At 43.3% G+C, this 25,638-nt stretch overlaps 3 protein-coding genes across 3 annotated transcripts in view; 1 reads left to right on the plus strand and 2 right to left on the minus strand.

Annotated features, from left to right (window-relative positions):
• Positions 1-110: 110 nt before the first annotated feature.
• On the minus strand, positions 111-6,994 carry fam161a (FAM161 centrosomal protein A). Its single transcript, XM_040147044.1, has 7 exons — positions 6,839-6,994; positions 5,311-5,579; positions 2,433-3,650; positions 1,963-2,130; positions 1,699-1,798; positions 777-916; positions 111-411 (listed from the first exon to the last, which is right to left on the minus strand). The coding sequence occupies exons 1-7, from the start codon at positions 6,992-6,994 to the stop codon at positions 111-113; spliced, it is 2,352 nt and encodes a 783-aa protein (XP_040002978.1).
• A 948-nt stretch (positions 6,995-7,942) lies between these two features.
• On the minus strand, positions 7,943-15,155 carry cct4 (chaperonin containing TCP1, subunit 4 (delta)). The gene is made up of 14 exons (XM_040146709.1): positions 15,055-15,155; positions 14,813-14,936; positions 13,967-14,019; positions 13,783-13,872; positions 13,442-13,550; positions 12,373-12,637; positions 11,883-12,015; positions 11,226-11,365; positions 11,036-11,132; positions 10,244-10,354; positions 9,927-10,057; positions 9,025-9,259; positions 8,283-8,396; positions 7,943-8,117 (listed from the first exon to the last, which is right to left on the minus strand). Exons 2-14 carry the CDS (start codon positions 14,928-14,930, stop codon positions 8,103-8,105), a joined length of 1,611 nt encoding a protein of 536 aa, XP_040002643.1. The 5' UTR covers positions 14,931-14,936; positions 15,055-15,155; the 3' UTR covers positions 7,943-8,102.
• Positions 14,343-25,638, plus strand: part of pus10 (pseudouridine synthase 10) — a 12,145-nt gene continuing 849 nt past the window's right edge. Inside the window, exons 1-14 of the mRNA XM_040146297.1 lie at positions 14,343-14,557; positions 16,762-16,896; positions 17,036-17,326; positions 17,512-17,598; positions 19,043-19,077; positions 19,194-19,308; positions 19,618-19,679; positions 21,197-21,242; positions 21,941-22,005; positions 22,104-22,189; positions 22,302-22,427; positions 23,358-23,414; positions 23,540-23,616; positions 25,097-25,152. Coding sequence (XP_040002231.1) covers positions 16,771-16,896; positions 17,036-17,326; positions 17,512-17,598; positions 19,043-19,077; positions 19,194-19,308; positions 19,618-19,679; positions 21,197-21,242; positions 21,941-22,005; positions 22,104-22,189; positions 22,302-22,427; positions 23,358-23,414; positions 23,540-23,616; positions 25,097-25,152 — 1,229 coding nt within the window. The 5' untranslated portion in view covers positions 14,343-14,557; positions 16,762-16,770. The remainder of the gene's footprint in view (positions 14,558-16,761; positions 16,897-17,035; positions 17,327-17,511; positions 17,599-19,042; positions 19,078-19,193; positions 19,309-19,617; positions 19,680-21,196; positions 21,243-21,940; positions 22,006-22,103; positions 22,190-22,301; positions 22,428-23,357; positions 23,415-23,539; positions 23,617-25,096; positions 25,153-25,638) is intronic.

Consider the following 25,638-nt stretch of genomic DNA (forward strand, 5'->3'; position numbering starts at 1 on the left):
TCTTCAGAGTTCCTCCTCAACCGATGTGTTCAGTTCTGCTCGCTTCTCTCCATCGGAGTTTTTGAACACGGCAAGGCCGCAGGCCATTTATATCATGACATTTGATGACTTCATTCTCCCGCCTCCTGCTGCCTGGTGTCAGCATCACGCTCGCTGTCTTCTGAATAACTGTCATGATCGTCCGAGTAGTGGAAACTTTCATCAGAATAGCGGTGATCATCGCTACCGTCATCCTCATCTGAGCGGCGACTGCTGCGGCCTGCTCCGTCACGGTGGTGTAATGAAGCCTCATCACTCTCCCCGTCCTCCTTCCGTCGTTGCCTCTCGTGCGGATCATCCACGTCTTCGTCATCCAGGAAGACCTTTCTGTAGCGAACGGGTTCATATCCCATGTCTGGCTCCTCTTGGTCACTAATAAACAGACGAACGCAATCAGAAACCAACTTCTGATTACAAAAAGACTTTCAACACTAGGCCTATAATATAAACATATTCTTGCTTATAATAATCATGCAACATTTTTATTTTCCTGCTTCTTCTCAGCCACTAATCAGCAAGATCGTTAAGATGGGAAAGGCTTTCTCACTCGATGTCAATGATTGACTTTACTCAAAATTCTTTCAGCTTGTCTCTTAAAACAGAAGCAATCAGTGCTGAAGCAATGAGTGGCAACACTTCATACTTTTAGTTTTTTTTGCAGCAAAGCTTGAGACCGGCTGGGTCAGTAAACCTGAGTGTAGCGTGGAGTTTGCACAACAGAGACGTCACAGATTTACCTCTGTTTGCCGTCACTGGACTGGGTGGCGTTGCGTGCAGATCCTGACTTGGCTGCCTTGCTGCTGACGAACTCCTCAGTCAGTTCATATCCATGCAGGGCGTCTGTGTAGCGCTTCTCCGCTGCCTGTTTGGCATTCCTCTGTTAGCAGTGGAATAAGTTAGCAATGGAATAAGTAATCAAAGCTCAAAAATTCCCTCACCAGTCCATCATGAATACCAGAAACTGTTCTAGTCTATTAACTTTCCCTCAGCCTGACTCCCTTCAGTTTGTGATTTCCTGAATTACCAGCATGTCTCAATCAAAACCAACTTACTGCTTCAGGGGGTGTAGAAATTGGTCTCTGAGCCAATTGTCAGTGCGAAATGGAGCCTCTAGAGAAAAGCCCTCCGTTCCGAGGGACTGACGCCAAAAATCTGACCAGAACTTGATCCAGAAAAAAGTTCAGGTCATTTTTTAAGGGTAGATCTTTACTTTAAAGCACAATTCTTCTCTTCAGTCAGCTCAGTATCACTAATTTAAATTCCTTTTAAAAGCTTTTATTCATAAAAAGGTTTTCCACCGTCTTAATAGTTGATTATTTTATTGTTCATATATATTGTTTGTAAGTTTCTTGTTTTAACTACTTTAATGCTTGTCCTCTTGTATCTGTTCAGTCTCTGCAGTGTATTTGTTTTTATTATACATTTTATATGCAAAACACTTTGCAACACTGTTAAGAAAGGTTCTATATTCAACATGACCAGTTATTATTTATTAGTACTATTTTATAATCTTTGACTGCTATTTAGCCAGAACATCTCTATTCAGCAGTGTGAGAGGATGAGTGACAACTGCTTTGCCATGGGGGTGCTCAAACATGTGATGGCTGATTCTGAGCTTAATTCTGAACTTCTCCACAAGCCACCCAGCTTAATTTTCACCTGTGCAACCTGCTCCAGCAGCAGCGGCCGCCCCTTCACTCTCTGCTGCATCTCCTTAATCTCCTGCTGGTATTCTTTCCTGCGCTGGAGGTCTTGTTTCCTGTAGGGATTGAGAACAGTTTTGTGGATCGTCCCTTTCCTTAAAAACACACAACTGTCACAACATACAACAGGAAAATCACAGTAAGTGAAAAACAAAAAGAGGAAAGTTGTTCAAGAACAGTTCGGGTCATTCATGCTATAGTGAAGTTGTTTTCAGTGGACCTGAATTCTTTGAGTTTCATCTGGTGGGTCTGTGACAGTGCCAGGTGGGGGTCGTTGGCCTGGGCACGCTTCAGCACCACCCTCTGCAGCTTTTTCTCCCTGTGCTTCTGCGTCTCCTTCCACCGCTCCTCCTCCTCCTCAGCCTTCTTCCTCTGCTCAAGCACCTTTCTACTCAGGGAGACAACCTGGTCACAGATGGAGGAAGGTTTGGATAGGATGGGGACTTCGGGAGGGCGGGGGCAGACAGTTGAAGGCTATGGGGTGTCAAAAGCTGTGGGAGCGGGTGTGAGGTTGTAAGCACACTGCACGGGATGTTGGGAAAAGGAGTTCCACAAAAATTCTGATTTTGGGGATTTCAAACACAGAAGGCAGCTGCTGAGGTCTTTATGTCTAAACAGGAACGTTTGAGTTTTGAGGCTGTCCCTGTCTCAACTACAATGGTGGAAGCCCTTGGAGCCCTAAGATGGTACCTCACGGCCTCATGGCGCTTTTTGGTAGCATCTGTGACTTTGGCAGGCAGGAGCTCCAGGCTGCCGGAGAGAGACGAACAGAGGCTTGAGTTTGGCGTCCGAGCCTGCCCAGAGCTGATGTACGGCCAACGCAGCATCCGAGGGCTGCTCTGCTCCTTCTCGATGTCGGCCAGGATGCGTTCACGGTGCGAGCAGATCTGCGACGTCCTCAGATCAAAGGGTTCACATGCGGTTGTAGGCTTCACCTCCTTTCGCTTCTCCAGGTGTTTCTGGAAGCGTCGGTAACTGGCGTCGAAGTCAGGTACCTCTTTGTTGATCTGGGGTTTGTGGGAGAAGCTGTTATCCCCTCCGGCTGCATCGCTGCCGTCTTTGGTCTTCTTGCGTTCGCTGAGTCGTCGCGCAAGCATGCTGGGAGGCAAAGAAGCACTCTGGAGCAGCTCCTGAGCTCTCATCTGTATCTTGATGGACCGATACAGCTGCTCCTCCTTCATCAGCTCCCCTGATGCTGCTGCGTACACTGCCTTAGGCACAGGCTTGGCCTTGAAAGGTTTAACTTTCTCCCGGCCTGACGGCTGTGGGTTACGCAGCTGTTTCTGCTCCTTCTTCAGTCGCTCCCTCTCCAGGAAGCTGAAAGGTTTCTGGATGGTTCGAAGAAGCTGGTCTTCTCGTTCGCGCGTGATTCGCCGCCGCTCGTCATTCCGCTCCTGCAGCTCTTCATAGAGCGGGAGGTGAACATGTGCCGGCAAGGGGCTGGCGCGAAACTTCCTCTGGCACTCCGTCAGTTCTTCTAGCTGCCGTCGCAGCTCTGTGTTCTCCAGTTCGATCTCTGAACGCGTCTTTATGCCACGCTTTCGTCTCTCGGCCTCGCGCAGGGTCATCTGGAAAGGTTTCGGGACGGTCATTCTGTGTTTCCAGTTCTCCTGCTCCCCGTCTTTAAGCCTCTGCCTCTTCTTGGCCTTTCCCTTTCCCGGTCGACTCTGCTCTCCTGGCAGCGAGGAGGACGACAGGTGACGATTGTGAGGGGACAGCTTGAAGTCCTTCCACATGTTCTTAATGTGCTCTTTGGGAGAGAGGAGCAGGCCTTTCTCCACAACGTTACTGGCAGCTTCATCCTCGTCCGATGAATTTGACTGTCTTGAACTCCTCCTGAGTTCAAGAGCAGAGTGGGACTTCCTCAAACGGCGTGAAGGTGCTGGGCTGGTGTTTGACCACGGTTGCCTAATTAGAAAAAGAAAAATCGATGATATGATAAAGCACCTAAGACTCATGCATTTCTCACCGTTATTCAACCTCACCATATGACAATGGGAACAAGGTGCCATCTTTCTCAAATGTACAGCGAGGGAAAACTTTCAGCTGGTATTCTTGTAACTCCAGCTGCTGATAAGTCACCTCTAAGGCGATTTATACATGCTCACTTAACTTGCACTAGGGGTCGTACCAGTTATTTTCTTTATCGATTAATCAGTTGATTTTTTTTGCCCATCACAACGTCTCAGCACCCAAAGTGACATGTTCAAATGTATATTGTTGCGGTCTTCGGGTGACAGCCTTTCATTATGGAGAGGTCTTTTCCTTTGTCAGTCAGGGCTGATCAGCACATCATCCTCTCCTCCATGGTGATTCCTCCCGGGTCACCTCAGGTCCTCTGGTGTAAAGTAATGTTAACTCGTCTGAGGCACTAATTCAGTGGTTCTGGGATCTGGGCCATAGTTACGGGTTATTTATGTTATTTTCACACATCTCTTTCGGCACCGTATTTCGATGCTTTAATTGTCTATTGAACACTAGGTCTAACGGGTGGCGGCCCGAGTGTGTTTTATCTGGACGGGTAAGAGTAGTGCAGCCAGGCAGTGTGTTATTTTTGTTTCTTTCAGCTGCTGTAGTGAGTCACTGAGAACTCGATGGGTTAGGGAAGAGTATTTTTTTTGTTTGTTTTATGGTTTGTTGCCACCCGCAGCCCTGCCCTTTGTTCCTCGCCTCACCTGACTCCTTTTCTGCTGCGTTTAACTGCTGAACAGAGAACTTATGACTGCTACTTGTCGGTACACTAAACAATAAATGGCATTGCTTGCCAGAGCACATCGGCAGTTGTTGCTTCCCTTATTCCTAGACGCCTGCAGGGGTTGTAACATTTATTTTGTCAGACCAACAGTCCAAAGTCCAAACATATTCAATCTTCACAGTGAGGAAGCTGAAACCAGCAAATGCTTGACACTTTCATCTTGAAAAGTGACTCAAACAATGAATCTATTATCAGAATGGTGGCAGATTAATTTTCTGTCAATCACCTAATTGAATAATCATTTCAGCTCCAATTGTACATGAATAATTTAACATACAGCAGAAAATTTAATTATTGATAGAGCAGCCATCTCAAAATGTCTGGTCACAGTCTCTTAATCATTATTAAAACAGTCAGTTCACCCAAAATTCACAAAAACAAGACACTGGGAGGGGCACTGAGCCACGGGGGGGGGTATGTAGTGAAACTAAGTTGAATTAATAAGATTTATCTAGGGAAGATAAACAAACAAGACTTTTCAGATGGTATTGTGCTGACTTTTATCTCACTAAATTTCAACTTAGATCCTTTTTTATTAGTGGCTCCCCCTATCGCTGTTAATGATTGATAAAAACTGTCGGGTGGGGGGGGGACTTTTTTGGGCTTCTGAAGGGGGGCATGCCAGAAAAAGTTAGAGAACCCATGCTTTAAACTGTTGCGCTAAGAAATGTTGATATAGCACCCCCCCTGGGCCGAAAGGAGTAAGACCAAGGATTCTTTTTGAGTGTTAAAGCCATGGAATCCCAGAGAGACAATAAACCCAACAGAGTTAACTTTGAGTCCCTTATATGAACTTCTCCACAAGCCACCCACCTCTGCCCCGCCTCCAGCGTTGTCGCGTCTAAAGGCTCCATGCATTTGAGCTGCAGCTTTCGCCGATACATGCTCTCCAGCTCGGCCATGGTGCGGAGGTGGGCCTTCTTCAGCTCCTCCAGCTTGCTGTAGTACTCCTCGTTGGAGAAGAAGATGTCACTCAGGTCGAGGCGGTCTCCTGCTGCTCTGTAGTCGTTAATCACGAGAGGGCCGCCCTTACCCGGATAATCCTCATCACAGAAGTCAGAGCCCGAGTCCTCATATTCCAGCTGAAAAGGATATAGAGTTTTAACAAAGGTGGCCTCGGGGCCATTGTACTTTTGTTTTGAAGTCTTTGCTGGCTTCAGGATGGTGTGCTCATCCACCAGGCCTCCTGGAGCAGAGCAGCCCTGCTCAGCAGCATTCAGGCACCTCCGGGGCTAAGCTTATTATCCCGCCACACCGGCGACGTGGGCCATATGGTGGAGCACAAAGGGCAGCTTAGCGTGAAGGTGCTCAACGAACAGACACCCTGCATCAGGTGTCTGTCTTCACAGCTGCTCACATTATCATGAGGTGTTTGTCAAGAATTTCACTCAAGTGGGACAAGTGATGCAGGGAGTGACGGCCGTGCTGTTGTCCAAAGGATAGTTAAGTGTTTGGGATTATAAAGTGAATGTAACGTCTGATAATCTAGTCAAGACGGAAGTCCAGAAATAGTAAGGCCAACAAATTATACAGGTCAAATCCCTTCCATCACACGGACTGACCCGAAACTGTCAACAGCCTGGCAACTGGACAAGTTCAGACACTGTATGTGGTTCGCTCGACAAACAAAATGAAATCACACTGGTAAAACTGAAACACCGCAACTCAGTAAAAGTCAGGATTGTTATATGGAAGTGAGGGGAGACACATTAAATCAAAAAGCAGTATTTCGAGTCAGCTAATTTAGGATGGGCAGTGATGTAGTGACGCGTAAAACCGCTTTAAACTCAGCTTTTCGCCCTTGTTAAGACAAACTGGATCTTTGTGATCCAATAATAATGTAGTTGAAGGTATCAGCAACGTGTAGGAAAGTTGGAATTAGAGGTAAAACATAAACTACCCTAAGAGTTTAATTCATATGTGAGGCTTGACTTTTGTCCCAGATGTTTTGTTTATTTTCGTTGTCATAAAATATAATAATCTCCACAGCATTTTAGACACAGTAACTTTGGATGACAGTTGATCTTCATTACAATGCTTTAAATTGACATTTCCTCTAGCATCAGTGGTAAAAATTACTGTGGTTGTGCACCAGTATTAAAAGTAGAGAAAACATAATCTACATGCTTCTATTTTCGTTGCCTTGTAATGTATAATGTCTAAAATTTGTAGATTAAGTTAACAGACTTTTAGTTAGATCGAGTTAGGACTAATTCTTAATAGTAAAATGAACCGTCGGTGACTTTTAAGACGTTTAAAACTAAAAGGTGAGCTTCTAACAGCCATATGGTTGTCCCAGACCAGACTTAATGCACATTAAAGTGATTTTTATTGCGTTTACCTCCTTCTCGTAGTCCCGGTTGTCCATATGACCTGTAGCCGTGTACGGCAGGACTCTCTCCCGCTCGTATGAGGCTAATGGCGCTTTGGTGTTCGGGTCCACCGGCGTTTTCAAACACGAAGTGACCAGGACGTTTGTGCGGTGGGGATTCGCCATGGCCTCCGGTTTTTAAAAAAAATAAGTTTTAAACTGTTGTAAAATCAATCGAACAGAGACGATAACTCAGCGCGGCGAACGGCGAGTCGCTGTCCTCGTGCTGAAAACTGTCTGTCGGTAACCAGGCAACGGCCGAGCTCCTTAGCAACGGAGCAGAGCTTGGCCGGAAGTGACGGAATGTAACAGGAAGTGTGGGCTCCTTACAAATTAAAAGTAACAGCAAAGTGACGAATGAACCAGGACTATACGCAGAATATGAATTCTTTTTAACTAACATTACGTTTCTACAGTAAAGTTTTCCTTCTGCAGAACGGATATTAAAACCAGGGAGCACATTTATTTATCTCCTTTGTTGTCACTCCTAATTGCATTGGAAGCAGACGAAGAATTTATCTGCTGAACCCCTTTCACATGTGGATATAATTAATGGAACTGCAATGAAGCAGAAGCTTTTGTTGATAAACATGACTCTCATAATTGTAAAAAGGCATTTACACAAAGTCAAACTCATGAATCTCTAATGTAAATCTCATCCATCTGTAATGCTTTTTTTTTAATGAATTCCAGTTGTACCGAAAGTCCCTAAAGTGTATTCATTAAGATCAATGTCTTTATCTGATTTTCTTTTGCCCTATTCTTAATATTATTCTTAAGTGTTTACTTTGTTACTCTGACAAATGCCGGTGTAATGTCATGATTATACTGCCCCGTTGTTTGTAAAGTCATTTTTCAAAGCATGAAAAACACTATAAATTGAGTGGTTGGCCTAGATATTAAAAAACTATTAGTTTTTCAGTTACCCATTGGCCTCTTTCAAAAATTTAAGGGTTTAAAAATCTTCTGAATCAGCATGTAGATTAAAAAAACAAAACAAAACAAAAAAATCCTCAATTTAAACGAGACACATTAACTCACTGGTAAGCGAAATAATCACACAAGCAACAGCTGGAGTGTCAACAAAAAAAAAAACAAGCCTTTTTTTTTTATTAAATTATGCAACGTAACAACTACAGTGGAAATCTGAACAGACTGGTGTTGACAGAGTCCTCTGATCCCTCACAGTACGAGCAGGCTTACTGACAGAACTCACTGGACAGACCCAACTCTCTTATCGAGTGTTCACCTGTAACAAGACAAAACAGATTTTCAATTATGGCTTCCATTCAGACTGCATGTTAATTACAGTGCTCTCAAATTTTTGTAAAAACGGGAATTTAGAATATGCCATAAAATTTACGTTTAACTCAGTCTGAGCCTAAAAAGTAGAGTTTGGGACGTGGAGTCTTACCACGTCATCAATCTTGAGGATGCTGCGGACCGTCTCTGTTGCCAGGGTCAGTGCACTGATGGAGACCAGTAGAGGCTGAACCACCAGCTCCTCCAGGATGTTGGAGATCCCACCCTGTCACAAAAAACACACACAGTAAACCAGTCAGAAGCGTACGATGGCTAATCATAATGCTGGGTTACAGAACACACACACACACACACACACACACACACACACACACACACACACACACACACACACACACACACACACACAGCACAAAAGAAAACACAATACAAGCGTATAAATGTCACAAGTGGACAAGTGTTTGTGATGAATATTCTGCCACAGCAGCATTAAATTTTCTGCATGGATTTATATTTTAAGATCACTGCAACTAAGAATTATTTCCATTTTCACTCGATCGATCAGTTGGTTAGTCTGAAAAAAGCCTAATACACCTCCCATTAGCCCAAGGCAGTGTCTATAAATTGCTCCCCCCCAAAAAAAACAGCAGTCCAGAACCCCAAGATTCAATTTACAATGACATCAAACAGAGTAAAGCAGAAAATCCCCACATTTGAGAAACTGAACCAGACAATTTTTTGGTGTTCTTGCTTGAAAAGTGACTTAAACGTTTAACTGAGATCAAAATAGCTAATAATTGGTACCATCTTCATTATATAATCTTTTCTATCCTTGCTTTGTTAATTCATGGACATTAACAAGTAATCACAGTGTCAGAGGGGAGCAGACAAACCTTGCGGACGTTGATGCCGGCCATCTTGTCACCCTGGGCGTGTCTGTTGCGGAGCTCCGTCACGGTGGAGATGGGGTTCAGGCCAGCGTTCTCAGCCAGCGTGGAGGGGATCACCTCCAGAGCGTCACCGTACGCCCGCACGCAGTAGGCCTCCATGCCAGCCAGGGTACGCGAGTACTCCGCCAGACGCACAGCCAGCTCGATCTCTGGAGCGCCACCGCCGGCTATCAGGGCCCTGAGGGACGGAGGAGGAGAAAGAAGGTGAAGTTAACGGAAAAACGCTTCAACGCAAATATATCACGATGTGATTCTGTAACCGAAAGCAAAGTCAGTAAAGTAGAACGTGTGAAACAGAAAACCGCCAGTAGAAGTTAACTGTTTCATCTTTCCTCCATCACCTCAACGGAGTCCTTGTGATATCGAGTTGTGACTCGGTCACTGGGTTATGACAAGATTATGATCAAATAATTAAAAAAAAAAAAATTTAAAAAAAAAGGAGCCCCTAAGTTGTAATAAACCACAATTATCCTTTGAGTAGAGCACAAGTAGATGGGTGACAATGTGCAAACCAAATCTAAATGTTCTCATATTTATGGGCTTTTTATACATTTAATGTATTGACAAAGTATCATAGCTATTTCAAACTATTTCTGGGACATGTGATATATATGTGCGAATGCTCCCCGGCCAAGTTGCTGAGACAACCAGGACTAAACAAACGGTGAGCTTTCACAACTTACTGTTCCTCTGTTTGTTACGCTCTTACATGACGAACCAACGGAAGAGCGCCTTTGTCAGAGGGAATCTGTGTCTGTATTCTCAATGTCCAAAAAAATGCATTTGGACATTTTCTCTCTGCTGTAAGAATCAGCGGAGATGGATGTGTTGTTTTTTTCACCAACCTCTTCTTGACCAGGCAGCGGATGACGCACAGTGCGTCGTGGATGGAGCGCTCGGCCTCCTCGATCACCAGCTTGTTGGAGCCCCGAACCACAATGCTCACCGTCTTCCCGGGGCTGGTGCAGCCTGTGATCTGCGGGGAGCAACAACAGAGGTTTACTGGAGCCATGACGCCAAGGTGTCTCAGTTTCGTTCTTTCTGCCTGTTGGTCTACGGTTGTGATCTAGGTGAAGCACGATGGGTCCTTTCACCTCAAAACTGCTATAGTAACTAAGGACTAATCCAGGGTCTCAGTCCAAAGACTAAGCCTGATGCGTACCTTGATCAGTTTACCAGAGCCGTCCAGGCTGACCTCCTCTGCCAGCTCTGCTGTACCGAGCATCTCTGGGGTGAAGTGGTCAATGTGGGCGATGGGCTTGGTGCCAATAGTCTGAAGGGGAGCAGAGACTTCATTTTACTTCACTGTCACAGAGAAGCTTCATTCCCAAAGAACAATACATAAACTGTGACAAACATCTTAATGAAACTTTCTTGTTCATATATTATGCATCTACTGATGCTGATAATCCTGTGCAGAGCAATGTTTAAACATCCCAAAAACTGATCTAGATAAGATGCTTATGAGTAGAAATGTTAACTTGTTCAGAGAGCAGCATAACACTGGCTGAAACCCTTGTTTTTGCCCACTCTCATTGGTTTAATTTGTCATCTTGCCTCTGACCACATGCAAAAGTGATGCTGTGTGTTATCAGAGGTGCAACAGATTTTTTCAACCAGAAGTGACAATGAAAAAAGATTTTCTGCCTGGTGCTGGGAAAGTATTTGATTTCAGTGGAAAGTTTTTCAAAGTTCTAGCTCCTCACTGATGTTTTATTTCCATATTCAACAGGCTCATTTGGAAGCAACCACGATTTTTTTTTGTCAGAAGGAAAAAGCTACTGACGTTACCAAACTGCACAGAGCGATTTCCTCAAGACAGTCGGTGCTAAACTAACATGACAAGATCTGTTAATAAATAAAGAAAGAAACAAACAAACCTGAAACTGATCAGTGCTGCATAGTGATGGAGTCGATGTTTGTTTATTATAACTGCTGAAACAGTGACACTCACCTTGCAGATGAACTCGATGTCTTCTCTCTCAATGTCTTTCACCACCATGATCTTCATTTTGTTGAGGAAGTGCAGGGCGAGGTCGCTCAGAGCGTCTCTGTCACGGGACAGTTTGTTGTTAGAATCAAAACCTGTTTCCTGTCCATATCAAGAGTTTGTACCTGTACTCATGTTAGCTGTGTTCGTGTACCTGAGGATGGACTTCTGGATGAGCAGCATGTTGCAGCCGGCCTTCTTAATCTGTTTCACCAGGTTGAGGATGTAAGCGCGCTCCTCACGAAGCACGCGGTCCATCTGGGCGTAGTCTGAGACTACGATCTGGTTGTCCATCTGCATCCAAAAAACAAAAGAAACAAAAACACACACACACAACAGGTCAGGAGAGAACAACCATGACAGGAATTGTTCAGCACTATAAAGTTCGAAAAAGGTGCTTTCAAATGGTGGACGACACATAATTCTATGAATACAAATCCAGTTAAAAAGTACATTAGCTTTTATAACTGGAAACACGAGACATTATGTATAAATAAAACAATTTTCTGTGTGAGATTTAAAACTGTTTAGGATGTTTAGAAGAACAGAGCGCAACAAAACATTTCTACGAGCACTTTATTCTACTTAATAGTTGCTGTAAGATGAAAAGGTGCGCTTGAGTCATGGAATAGTCTAAATAATAATAAATAAAGTGACCGTACATATAATTTACTAACTCAGTGTGGAACAAATCTTAAATTGCTCTTTCAAAACCTGTCATAAGAATTCTCTCTTCTGCACAAGATAAAAAAAATAAAAATATGCAGCAGGAAAATCTTTCCTCTGAGCTGATATTTCTCAGATGACTCACGTCAGTTTTGGGTGGGGACAGGCAGAACTGGATGAGGCCGATCCTGGCCTTCTCAACACGTGTCACGCCAGTGTTGGTCACCCTCTGGGTCAGCACCAGGCCGTCCACCAGCTCACAGTCATCAATGGTCCCACTGCAAACACATACCCACTTTGAAATTCCGGTAACCTTTTTTTTATGTGGCTAGTAGTTTTACGTGTCCACGATCAGTGGAATCTCAGGTCTAAAATGCCTTTGAAAATCCATGAATCGCAAATTTTTCAAATTGATTATAAAAATTAAAAGAAAACTTAAAATATGTGGTGATACATACAATCCCATTACACAAAAACATCACTTTATTATATTTCCAAGTATTGTTTTAAAGTGATTAATTCAGTCTGTGGAAAATAGTCCAATTATAAACTAAAATTTTAAAACTAAAATTGAAGAAAACGGCCGGTGAATAGTTGTTGATATACAACAGCTGGATTCCAGCGCTCGCACTCACCCGAGCTTCTTGATGATTTTGATGTCCTGCAGGTCGACGCTGGTGGCGGTTGCCGGGTCGATGACTTTCATGACGGCGTCCACACTCATTGGTGCCAGCAGGCTTGAGTACTGCGACACCACCTTGGAGCACAGCGACGTGGTGGCGCTGTTCAGCAGCGTCTCGCGGTCGCTCAGCTGCACCGGCCGGCTCATGGCCATCAGCACCTCCACACCCTTCTCCACCGCCTTCTGGAACGACTCCGAGATGATGGTGGGGTGGATACCTGACCGACGACCCAGTGTGTTCACATTAATGCTTAAACAATTAACTGATTACTCAATTTCAGGAAAATGAATCTATAAAAATTTTGATTTTCCCTTAAATTGTGCAAGTTGAGCAGAAATGTCAAACATTCTCTGGTTTCAGCTACGAAAATGTGAAGATCTACTGACTCTTTCAGTTTCATATCATTTTAAATGAAATATCTTTGGATGGTTGGCGAAACAAACGCAAGCAACCTAAAGATGTCGTTTCTCCTCTGGAATTCCGATGGCCGTTTTTCACTGTCTTTTGGAATTTCACAGACGAAACGATTTATCGGTAAAAATGACCTACAGATTACAGGGTTTCCTGCAGGAAATTGGTTAGCAACAGGGTGATGCAAAACCCTCCTTTAAATTAACTCACTGTCTGATCGCGGTTGTTGGTGCAAACAACAGAGCTGGTGAGTATCAAACTAACTTCAGTCTGAAGTCTGCACTGAATATGAAAGACTGAACTGCCTCAATTTTGCTGATGTGCTGCTCTAATTAATTACCGCAAAGTAAACATGGCAAAAAAGCCACTTGCCTGAACTCAACTTAACCTGAAAAATCTGCTCACGACATTTGCTTCTTTACATTTTCAATGTGCCAACTTTTCCACCCTTTTCCACCTCCAATGTTTCCACTCTTTAATGCATTAATTGAAAATGCACATGAAAACCGGTCGATAGTCCCAAAAACAGTATTCTTTTCAATTAAATTTACAATAATGGCATTAAATCGTTTCAATTTTGCATCTATCCTCTGTCCTCTGCAGGTCTTACCTTTCTGCAGCAGTTTGGAGCAGGCGTCCAGCAGCGCTCCGGCAATCACCACCACAGAAGTGGTGCCGTCGCCCGCCTCAATGTCCTGGGCTTTGGATAGTTCCACCAGCTGAAACACACACACATTTACATGCAAGTTAGAAAAACATCGGTTAATATCTACCAAAAGTACAACAGCAAAATACCTGACGAAATAGTGGATGAAAGTCGAAATTCTTCTTTTGAAAAGCAGCGTGCACGCAGTCAATTTTACCGTCTGCTTTCCTCAGCCAGCAGTTATTCACCCACATTACGGGTTAATCAACCGACAGGCAGCGTTCGTATCGACTTGTGCAACCTACCATTTTGGCGGCAGGGTGGAGCACCTGCATCTGCTTCAGGATGGTGGCCCCATCGTTAGTAATGGTCACGTCGCCTTTCTCGTCCTGGATCTGAAGCAAACAACAAATCGGCCTCCGCTTAGAAACTCGTGCGTGAGCGAGGAGCTGAGTAAAGCTAGGCTGAAGCCAAAATCTGTTTACTCACCATCTTGTCCATGCCTTTGGGCCCCAGGCTTGTTCTGATGGCATCTGCAACGGCTGTCAAAAAAGCAGGTGACGGGTCAGAGCAGGTGGCAATGATGGCGTCAACATGTCTTACATCAAAAGCACGAGAGGCCAAAACCTTATCAAATTTGGTTTCGCTGCAGATGTTGCACGTGCACGTTGCAGGATGATAAAATGAACAAAGAACGTGAAGAAACTGGACCAGTCACATCAGAGGAAAAGCAAGCTGTTAAAATCTAATTCTCCCATTACCCATTCAAACCAAAGTGATGTTACTAATGGACTTACCTGCAGCACCTTACATTTTAGATACCTCCATTTAACATGTTTTGGTACTCAGTCATTAGCATCTTAGCTCGCTGGCCTTATATGGTGCGCATCACTTCGGGCCACCAAGCTAGCTAATGCTGAGACAGTGTTGAGTCATGAGCATCTTGCCGGGAGAGAAAAACCGAACCAACCTCCTGTCAATATTCTGGAAATCGTTGTCTCATGCTGCTCGCTACTTTCAGCTAGACTGGGAGAGTGTTTAACGGAAGCAAGCCAAATTTTGGAGGCAGGCTTCTGTAAGGTAAGTGGATTGATATATGCTGAGTAGATATAGGGTTCGTGTGAATTACTGAACCACCCTTATCTGCTGTAGCCACTGCGTTATGTATTTTTAATGCGGAGTAAGGCGGCTAAATTGGGACTTTTAATGAATGAGGGTTCGGACCTTTACAGAAGGTGCCCTGCCCAGCCCATAGCTATGAATTGGACTGGAAGGTGAGATTTTTGGGGGACGGATAATAAAGGTTCAAAATAGCTTGTTAGCATTTTAGCCTACCTTTAGCAGCAGAGATGTTGCTGAAACGAATTTGGGCCGGCTTGTCGCGGTCCACATACGCCCCTCCTTTGTTTTTGCCTACGGATAAAGCTTTCGGTGCCGCCATCGGTTCGGGCATCGCGTCCTAAAAATCGACGGAAAATGTTAAGAGGAGTCTTCAGAACGGGACTAATGAGCCCCGGCGCTAAAAAACCGCGGTTCGGCTTTGGATGGACTCAGATTCTGTTACTTCCACCCGGTACCTGCCAGAACCTTCCAGAGCCACGGGGCGCCGCAGAGAGAAGAAGGACCCGGCTGTCAAACTGAACTGCGATTTGAGATGACGTTTCCAGACAGTAGGGGTTGATCACCGATGTAACAGAATTAATTCACATTTAATCATTCCTTCAAAACGGCTATAAATTTGTTTAACTTTTACACAAATGTGACTATTTATCAAAACCCAATTGAATACGGTTATTATGGTGTTCGTTAAAACCTAAATTTAAACATCACGGTGAGACACGCTGATCTGGGTTGATTAGCTCTGTCTGTTAGGGCTGAAACAGTGGAGAAGAAGCCTGTTGGATGAACATGCTAACACATAACTGAACTCTGTCTGCTTTCTTTACTTTACATTTTTGTGAATCAACAATTTCTGTACCAGGTAGGTTTATTTCAGGTGTTTCGCAGCTGCTCGCTGTACCGTTGGCTTTCACCTTCTCTCATTGTGGCGCTCAAAAGCTCAGTGTTAGCTAAGATAGCTTAGCAATACTTAGAGTCTCATGCTTTAGCAGTGATTGAAGAAATGTTCACTATATTCTTTAAGTAAAAGTACTAATACCACACTGTTAAAATGTCCAATTACAGCTAAAAGCCATGCATTCAAATGTTAATTGAGTACAAGTATTTAAGTACTAAAAGTAAAGTACTCACTTAAATTATGATATATCATTAGATTAATATTACTCGTACATGAATGCGTAAGCAGCATTTTACTGTGGCAGCTGGAATTGAACTGTTCTGTAAAAGCCACAAAGTGCTTAACGGTAAACACATTTAGCACAATATATCCAACGACCAGGACCGTAAAACTCATAAGAGCAATGCTAAAATTAAAAGTAGAAATAACAAAAAACAAAAGAGCGATGGAATAGAAGTGATACAGACACTGGGTTTTCGAGGCTGTTGTCACTATGTTAGGTTAAAAAGATGAACACACACATTTTTGACAAGGATCCTTAAATTTGGTCAATAGAGGAACTCCGATGACGACTGAGGGGGTCGGTTTGTCCACCAGAGAGCGCAGACACGTTTCTTCATCACTGATCATTGGCATTTACGTTTTGCAAAGTCATGTCTCGTTGTTCCGATATATTCTTTCTCCATAGAGATATAACTGCAAGACCTATTATCAGCCCAAATATTGGCCTTGCTGATACATCGGTCAGGCTCTAATATGCGAGTGGTGATAGGTTTTTTGCTTTTGTTTTAAATGACAGTTAAATTGAGATGAATCCTACACAGACACTCACATAAACATCAACAGGGACAGATACATCATCTACTTTGAAATGTGCAGTGATAAATAACCCCCCCCCCCGATCTGGATTCTGCTGTGTAATGAATTGATTATTTTTTGACTTAACTCGATTGTTTAGCCTGCAGAATGCCCAAAATAATGGCGGGTGCCTGTCACATTGAGTTCCTCGAGTTCATGAGGTTCTCAGAGCCTAAAACGATGTCTTAAGAAGACTTTTCATGTCTAAACTACAGCCTGAACTATGATAGACGATGAAAGAAAAGTTCATGCAAATATTTGTTTTGTTTTACTTCATAAACTGCTCACGACTGAAAGGATTTGAAAAGGCTCAGGTAATTAAGATCCAGTGCCCAGTGCCTAGTGAAGTCATTATTTCGAACCCTGACCAGCCTGTGTTTCCTATTGAATGTATCTGCTCCTCCTGCAGCCTGCAGTCATGCTGCCTCTGAAGGAGAAGGACAAACCCATCGTCCAGAAGCTGCTTTCAGCCGGCTGCTGCGCTCGCTGCGTCCTCAGATTCTGCTGCACTCGCGTTCAGGCCGCCTACAGACAGCCTCAACAGGTAGCACTCGTGCTGCAGTCGGGACACTTTGCCACCTTCTGTATTCACTAATAAATCTCTTCAAATGTCCAGCGTTCTGTCTTAACACCAGTTACTTATCGATTCATCATGTATTGTGTCATTCTTTTATCTTACACAGGATACACTCAAGGAACTTCAAGCTTTCATCTGCAATACAGAAAACAGCAGTCCCCAAGATTCAGAAGCATCAGCGTCCACAGAAGAAAACAACAAGTCCCATGATGCAGCTGTATCAGAAGCACCTGAAGAACCACCGAGCAAAAAAGCTAAACTGGAGCCCAGTGGGACGGACGCTCAGTCAGAGGACGGCGCTGCTGCTGTGGTCAAACTGGCGGATAGAGAGTCGCATGTGTGTGTGGTGTGTTTGGGAATCCTGCAGGAACTCTGTGGCACGACTCAGGCTGTGAAGGTGTGTGTGTGTGTGTGTGTGTGTGTGTGTGTGTGTGTGTGTGTGTGTGTGTGTGTGTGTGTGTGTGTGTGTGTGTGTGTTGGAAAATATTCACTGCTTTCATAATTACCACTGCCAACAACTACAACCGCAGCGTCAGATTGTCCTGTTGTTGAGATGAACCTTGTGTTTTTGTATTTTCACAGATAGCGGAGGCAGTGAAGGCAGAAAAGTACGAGTTCGACACCCTGGTGCTGTCCGTCTCTCTGCCTGCTCAGCTGTGTGTCCGCGAGGTCAGTGTGTGTCTGTGTGTTGTGATAGCCAGGAGTGCAACTATTGATTATTTTCATTTTTGATTAATATGTTGATCACCTTTCCAATTGACTGATTAATCATTTAGTCTGTAGAATGTCTGAAACTTGTTGAAAATGGCGATCGCAACGTTTGTCTGACCAACAGTTCACAACCCAAAGATATTCGTTTTACATCTTTGTAAAGCAAATAGGCTAATCCTCACATTTGAAATACTGGAAGCAGCAAATGTGGATTTTTGCACATTTTTAACTTTAACAATTGATTTATTATCAACTAACTGACTGATCGTTTCAGCATCGGTAATAGCTCATCAATAGATGAACTTCTGGTACGTGCCCCAGATGCACTTGTTTTTAACATTCTCCGAACAGTTGGCAAAAGAAAATATAAATCTGTTTCCATCTTTTCAGTCACCAGCAGTTATTTTGAAATCAATCACTGGTTTCAGTTCATTTCTTTAAGGTCTGAAACTAATCAGTTTGCAAAGACTAGAAACTTCTATGAGACCGAACATTTGTATTGTTTCGTCGTTTTAACTGCAGCTGCAAGCAGAGACAGTTTAAAAAAAAAAAATGGTGGTGTCTCTCTCCACCGTCCAATATTTCATAAAAGGCCACAGAGAAGCGTTTTGTTCGTGAGCTACGTTGTCACAAAATCAAACCCGTGTGGCAAACATTGAGAAAACATTAACACTGTGAGAAGAGATAAAAGGGTCACTGACTCTCAAATGTCAGATGACTGAGTTTCCTTAAATGCAACAAGTAGATTTTTCAGAACCGTCTATGCTCCAAACTGTCCACAGGTCATGAGAAGGTACAAAAGATAAAGAGGATTAAATGTTGATAGTGGTGATGTAACAGCAAATTTCAAGTCTCTGCAAGTTCGTTTTCGTAGGAATGAACTGAAGCCACTGGCTGCAAGAAAACAAAGTCAAACTGTGGGTATGATTTTGAAAATGATTTTAAGTTAAGAAAAGAAGGTGGTTAAGGCTCTAAATACACGTTAAGGCACAGAAAAAATGTTTTTTTATTTTTTTTTTAATTTTATTTATTTATTTATTTATTTTTTCAGAAGGTATAATTAAGTTAATAATAATAATTTTCATTATCAGGTTACTGATTAATCGTCTGGTTTTTGTAATGTCAGGCTGTCATATTGCACAGACATATTCAATTTGCTCTCGCAGAAGACCAAGAGCACCAGCAGATATTCCCATTCCCACGTTTGAACCTGTGGGTTTTGGGAATTGTTGCTGTAATTAAGGCTTGAACAATTAATCGAATCTCAAAATCGCTGTGATTATTTTTCTGACAGTTGACTAACGGTTTCAGCTCCAGTTCCTAGGGAACTTTCCTCTGTGTCACATTGGTAGACCTTGATGTGTCTGTTGATGTGTGTTTGATTTCGATTTGAATCCTGCAGCACTCCTGTTGGCTCCACGTGAAGAAGGAAGTGAGGTAAAGGAATTTGTCCTGAGTCCCACATTTTCAAACGTCGCTGCATCTTGTAGAATCAGTCAGGCGGCACCTGGAGTCAGAGGTTCGGCTTAACTTTTAACACTTTTGATATTCAGGGAGAAGGGCTTGGTGCTCGATAAGGACGACATCATCCAGGTGAAGGAGGCCTTCAAGTGGATCATGCAGGGCCTGGTCGCCAAGGAGCTGGGGGGCGTCGCTGTGTTTACCAAGGCAGGTGATATCCACAATGAGGAGAAAAATTCCGTCGAAAAAGTTTATTAAAGGAGCAAATTTAATATGATTGTTTTTAAGAGATGATTTCATACATTGTGTTTTGATTTCAACTTCTATTCAGGGAAAGATGGGGTTTCAGTGCCTTGCTCAGAGGCACTTAGGGGGACGGTGTTGAGCAGATGAGATCTTCATAGCCAGTCTGAGCCGGTCTCCCTCCGATGCATGAAAGCGAGTTCCTTTTCCACGTCAGACGACCAGTGTGCGGCTCACACGCGGAGCTGACTTTGTGTTTTTGTGTGTTTTCAGAGCGCCTTCGAGGTCGGCGTGGAGTTCACTCACGAAGCAACAGACTCCGACTGCCACTTCCTGTGAGTACTAACCCCTCTGAGAGGAAGCTGGGAGGTTCACCCTCTCAGTCCCGGTCCTACTTCCAGTTATCCGCCTCTCAAAGTTTCCTACAGGCTTCAAATATGGGGATCTTATTATTACAGTACATTCCCGTTTTCTTTTTCAGAATCACCGGGACTGTTCGCAGTCAAGATTTACAGCGGATCAAACACGCAGATGTCAGTTTATTAGGAACACCTTGCTGAAACGAATGCGGTCTAATGCAACCGTCCTGCAATAAATCCTCCTCCATGAAGGTTAAAATGTTCAGTGTTTATTAAAACTGTTTTAAAGATTTGTTGATGTAGGTGAGTGATCACTCTGTAGGATGTAGTGTCTGGTTCTGTAGAGCTGTATTGAAGTTTACAGAGAGGTGTGTCAGTTATTCCGCCTACCCTCGTTGATGTAAATGGAGTGGACAAAATAATGGAAACACCTGCCCTTAAAACGCAATACAGTTCAACAGCACCGCAAGCTGTGTCAACACCTTCTTAACACAGATTCAACACAAACCTACAATTATAACCTTGACTGTTGAATTAGACTGCATTAGTTTCAGCTAGGTGGACCTAATGAACTGCCAACTAGAATTAAGAATAGAACTTAGGTTTGAACAGGAAAACATTGTTACACGTTGCATTTTATTAGAAGATGTCGGCTGTGATAACTCACTGCAGAACAGTCAGACAACTGACCAGTGTAATCTCTGAGGGCTTTGGAGAAACTGACCGCCACTACGAGCTCACAACAGCCTCACAACTAACAAATAACACAACGGAAGTTAATAGAGCACAACAGCAAAGATTTACTCACAGTAACTGTCACTCAGATTTGACTCAAATCCAACCATTTCACTTGTTTTTCTGACTTCGTGGAGGTTGAGGCTCAAAACCTAGAATCACCGAAGTTCACCGACGCGTCATGGCTGATGACTAACTCCCCACAGCTTCATTTCCCATCAGGGAGAATGGGACACAGCTGAAAGTGACGCTCACAATTTGCTTCAGTCGCTATAACAACACACTAAGAGGGGTCACAACCAAGTGTGATAGTTTGTTTGGTACAGTACAGACGGGCCAGAGATACGTTGATATGTTGGTTGACGAGATGGCGATCGGTTGGTGTGCACGCCTCGCTTAAACACCGGCGTTCCGCCGCGACTGTCGGGTTAAGTTTCCGAAACTCAGGCTGCTTTCACACTGAAAGTTTTAGGTTACGCAGCTCGGGATGAATGCTGGAGCAGAAGTCAAACTCAGTTTCCGGGATCATCAACTTTAAAAGTAACACAGTTAGAAGGTCAAAGATCAGGACCACCACAGCCATCTTAAATATTTCTGTTTGCCTCGAATGTTCAAGGGTTCTCGAGGTAAGACGGGAACAGGGCGATAATCAATCAGCGGAGCTGAGGTGTTACCACTGAGCTGACCTCTGACCACTGAAACGGAACGACCGGATGTTTAATTGATGCTCCGCCTCCTGTTTTCTGTCCTTCCCACAGTGCGTCGGCGTGTCCTGACTGCTTCAGACCCACCAAGAACAAACAGGTGAGGACACAGCAGAGCTCAGATGTTCTGTAATTCCTTTCAGAATCATCCGAAGGGTCGAGTTCCGAGTCGAATTGAGACAGGAAACTTCATGTCCAAAATGCTATGCGTTGGATGGAAATGGAGTTTAATTTGAAATGAAAGCTGCCCTGTAAAGACTCCCTCATAAATTCAGACTGTTTAACAAAAACAGCTGTTTCTATATCATGTACAACATGTACGTGCTTGAAATCTCAGTTTACCGCTGACTGCAGAGCAAGCAAACCATTGAGTGTTAATTTTGTAGTGGATAGTTAATGAGAGGTTGAGGGAGAGGTCTCATTTCATCAGCCTTTAAAAGCTTCCGTGATCTTTATGAATTTAGTCTGTTGTCATTAAACCCGAACTTGTCCACGTCACATTTCTTCATGTTTTATCCTGCCGTCAGTTGTTTCATTGTTCATGACAACTTCCACCATTTGTGGAAGAAAAAAACAATCAAACAAAAAAAAAAAAAACCCTCAGGATCTGTCAGGTCTTTGCTGTGGAAAATTCATGTTGCAACGCCAGCTGCGAGGCTGGGACACCAGACGTGAGTCGTACATTAAAGCCAGGGGAGAGATAGATGGACTGGGTGACAGGCGCTCACTGCACATTAGTCAAATCTCTCTGAATCCAACCTTCAGCCTTCTGCAACAATACTGTGACTCTTTCTGCAGTCGGTGTTCACGAGGATGGCGGTGGTCAAAGCTCTGGAAAAGATACCTGATGCCAAATTTCTGAAGTAAGCATCAACTTTGTATCTCAGTTCTTGATGCTCTTCTGAAAAGTGTTGTTTGAAATGATTATTGTTGATTTTTTATTTTTTATTTTTCCCTTCAGGCACTACCCTTGTCCTCCAACGCAGCCATCCAGCTGTTGCAGCCCTCAGGGCGTCCAGTGTCTCCACGGGTCCGTCTTTGTTGCAGGTAACGAAGGACACTAAGAAAATCTTCCTCGTCATTTTGTCGTTTCAGTCAGAATCCCAAGTGTCAGGAGGGTCTGATTTGTCCTGGAATGATTTCCCCTCCCGATGTTCAGGGAGATACAACAAGTTCTGTCGCAGTCTGCCTCAGACTCCCTGGATGATCGACGGAGAGAGGAGGATGGAGTCTTCGGTGGAGGAGCTGATCGCAGCGCCCATCCTGTCTCTCTTCAGAGCCGACGGTGAGTCGAGGCTTTGACGACACGTCGGGGCCGTCGCAGGGGTCCGGTGGTAAAGGGTTGCGTCGTTGTCCCCGAGGACACAGGCTGCAACAACTGAACCAGCAGAGTCTCTGCTTGCCGTCTTTAAAATTGTGCACCCCACATTTCACGCTGTGATCAAAATGTCACAAAAACATCTTTTACTCACCTGATGTTATGCCAGTGTACTATGGCAGTCAATCTGCTTTTCCGTGTTCCAAGTTTACATCGTTTAGGTCTTAACTCCTCTAACTACACTGCTGGCAAAGACCGAGCGTCACACACTTTTGCTGCTTTTCCTCGTCGAAGTAATGTTCTGAGGAAAAAGCCTATAAATGTCTTTAGCCTTTACTTTGGATTTAAATGAACGGGGATTTGAATATACAGTCCAGACCGTACCAAACTTCACTGCAGCCACAAGAGCTGAAGGAGGCAGCAATGGATCACCAGGGAAGATACAAAGAGTCTGCTGTTGTCTGTGGGTCAGAGACTTCAGACCGTCACTGACGGCAAAGGATTTTCCACTAAATATTAAATATGATAATTTAGTTTGACTTCATGTTTAATAGTCTAATTACTTTTCAACTCCTAAACTCTGGGCACAGTGTGTTTTAAAGGACTGTATCTCCCACACCGTTCTTTCTATATTGAAGTTAACCCTGCTCGGATTAAAGCGGAGACTATGCACTTTAGTGTACGTCTCTATTATTTTACATTCACGTTGAATGTTCCTGAAGCTCAGAGCCTGAAGAACAAGCAATGTGTAACTGTCCAAATACTTACGGTCTAAGTAGACATGGATAGATAAGGTATTTTTTGACTCACCACAGGAGGCTGCACCGCTGAAGAACAGTGACGTGTTGGACAGTCAAATGATCCTGAACATGTCCTCTTTTTTTTGTTTTGTTACAGGTTTTAATTTCTCCTCATCTGGCAGGGAGGATGTAGACGTCCGGACTCTTGGAAATGGTGAGACGCATGTTGTTGTTGTTGTTTTTTGTTTTTTCAAAGCTGCACTTGCAGAGGATTTTGTCACCTCAAGTGTGAAGACCGTAAAGTATTTTTTAATTTCCTGTTGCGGTCCCATTTGGCAGGTCGTCCGTTTGCGATGGAGCTGCTGAATCCTCACAAATCCAGATTCAACAGAGTGGAGATGAAGCAGCTACAGGAGGTGCTGGGTGTTTCCATCAGCTTGCGCCCGAACTCCTTCATTCACCTTACAAACTTAAGATAAAACACTTCCCCTATTTGTTCACTCTTAAGTTCAAGGCAACACATTGAAACTACAGACATTTGCTGTGACTGATTTGCATGATTTCAGGGTCCATCTTACCGTTACATCTTAATATACAGACAGGTGACACATTAAAGGAAAGAACTCACTCGTGGCTTACTAACACACTTTATGTTGGGTTTTACTTTCATTTTATTCGCCACGTCAGTACATTTTTACAGAATCTAAAGAAGGTTCTAGACGTCCTTAAGGTTGCTCTCAGGGTTGTTTGAGAGGTTTAAGTGGCCATTGAAGAAGTTCTACGGATGGTTTTAGTAGTCGTTAAGAAGGTTCAAGTGGTCCTTTAGGAGGTTATGGAGGTCCTTTAAGAGGTTGTAGTGGTCAATGAGTAGGTTCTAGGGGTCCTCTAGGAGTTTCTAGGGGTCTTATGGAGGTTCTAATGGTCATTGGGAAGGTTCCACATGTAGGTTTGGAAGTTTTAGCGGGCAATGAGAAGGTTGTAGGGGTCCTTTGGAAGGTTCATGGAGTCTTGGAGGTTTTAGTGGTCCTTTTAAGAGGTCCCAGAAGTCCTTCAGGAGGTTTCTAGTGGGCCTTCAGGAGGTTCTGGTGGTCATTAAGGACGTTTTAGTTGTCTTTTGGGGGTTTGGTGGTCCTTCAGGAGGTCCTAGCAGTCCTTCAGGAGGTTTGTCTTTAGGGGATTTTAGAGGTCCTCCAGGTGGTTAAATACTGTTCCTATGAGAGACTTTGCAGCAATGTATTAGACTGCACTCTTCGCCTCCATCAGCAAAACCCCAAATGAGGGAATGTTTCTTGGAAGAACGCTGTTTATCCCTCCAGAAGAGTTCAACATGCTTGAAGAATTTATGACAAAGAGAACTGAAGACGTTCCGGGGGGCTCACGGTGGAACATCGCACTACCAACGCACTTTAGTTTCTTTCCCTTTAATTTGTCCCCCATCTGTATTAAATAATGTAACAAGGAATTGCCATGAAATTTAAGAGCCCATTTGTGATGTGAGATGATGAACCCTTTTGATTTGAATCAACCCTGAACCTTTTCCCTCAGGACAAAAGGGAGGTTGAATTAGCTCATTAAATTTTATGGCAACCTGACAAATAGATTCTTAGAACGTCTCAGGTTTAAAGGAAATACTCTTCAGTCTACAAAATATTGTGATTTATCCTCTTAGAAATATAAATATCCACTGCTTTTGATACATTTTACTCTGGACGAAAGTGTTGGACTGATCGACAGAATACTGAAAGTTTTTAAAAGCATATGTTAGCTCTTAATTTTTCTCTCCATTAAACGGACAGAAATCCAAACATGCAGTGTTTTATGTTTTCACATGTACTTGACTTTTATTCTTTTTACTTATCTTAACCTTTTTTTTTTTTTTTTTTTTGGTGTTTTTAGACCATTAACAAGTCTTCAGAGAAAATCAGAGTGAGAGACCTGCAGATAGTTACCAGGTAAGAACTGTGAACCTGTAAAACGACTTTATATTAAACGGCACCTGCTCTTTATTACATCTCTAATAATCAATAAATATTAAATTTCCCATGTTTTGGGTTTATCTGTAATTGTAGCATTTTTCAATTCTGATGGCCTAATTGTTTTGTTTTTTACTTTTACTGTCTCCCATGGGAGAAAAATTGTCTCAGATTATGGGAATTGCTGCATAAGAAAACCAAACTTCACAGCAAAACAAATTAAATAGAAGCACATGTGGAAACACTAGCCTGAAAGAAAACATCCAGCGAAATTAATCACGAAACCACTTCACTACAAGAATTCTAAGTTATAGTATCACACAGTGGCTTTTTTTGGGATTTTAAACAATTGCTCAAGTGTTAATTAATAAGTTAATGAGTAAGGTATCCGACAGTGACATTTAATTCACATTACTTAAATAATCTTAACAATTTAAGATTATTAACTCGATTAATACAAAAAAA

Source organism: Xiphias gladius, chromosome 15 (assembly GCF_016859285.1).
Source record: "Xiphias gladius isolate SHS-SW01 ecotype Sanya breed wild chromosome 15, ASM1685928v1, whole genome shotgun sequence".
NCBI classification, from domain to species: Eukaryota; Metazoa; Chordata; class Actinopteri; order Istiophoriformes; family Xiphiidae; genus Xiphias; species Xiphias gladius.

What these genes read in the sequence shown, in the direction of transcription:
- fam161a (XM_040147044.1), bottom strand. Translation starts at nt 6,994, where the DNA reads ATGGCGAATCCCCACCGCACAAACGTCCTGGTCACTTCGTGTTTGAAA. An exon ending in ACCGGGACTACGAGAAGGAG is followed by an intron (nt 5,580 to 6,838) that starts GTAAACGCAATA and finishes TATCCTTTTCAG; the next exon opens with CTGGAATATGAGGACTCGGG. An exon ending in ACGCTGGAGGCGGGGCAGAG is followed by an intron (nt 3,651 to 5,310) that starts GTGGGTGGCTTG and finishes TTTTCTAATTAG; the next exon opens with GCAACCGTGGTCAAACACCA.
- cct4 (XM_040146709.1), bottom strand. Translation starts at nt 14,930, where the DNA reads ATGCCCGAACCGATGGCGGCACCGAAAGCTTTATCCGTAGGCAAAAAC. An exon ending in CGCTGCCTGGTCAAGAAGAG is followed by an intron (nt 9,260 to 9,926) that starts GTTGGTGAAAAA and finishes TCCGTCCCTCAG; the next exon opens with GGCCCTGATAGCCGGCGGTG. An exon ending in CCGGCATCAACGTCCGCAAG is followed by an intron (nt 8,397 to 9,024) that starts GTTTGTCTGCTC and finishes TTTTTGTGACAG; the next exon opens with GGTGGGATCTCCAACATCCT.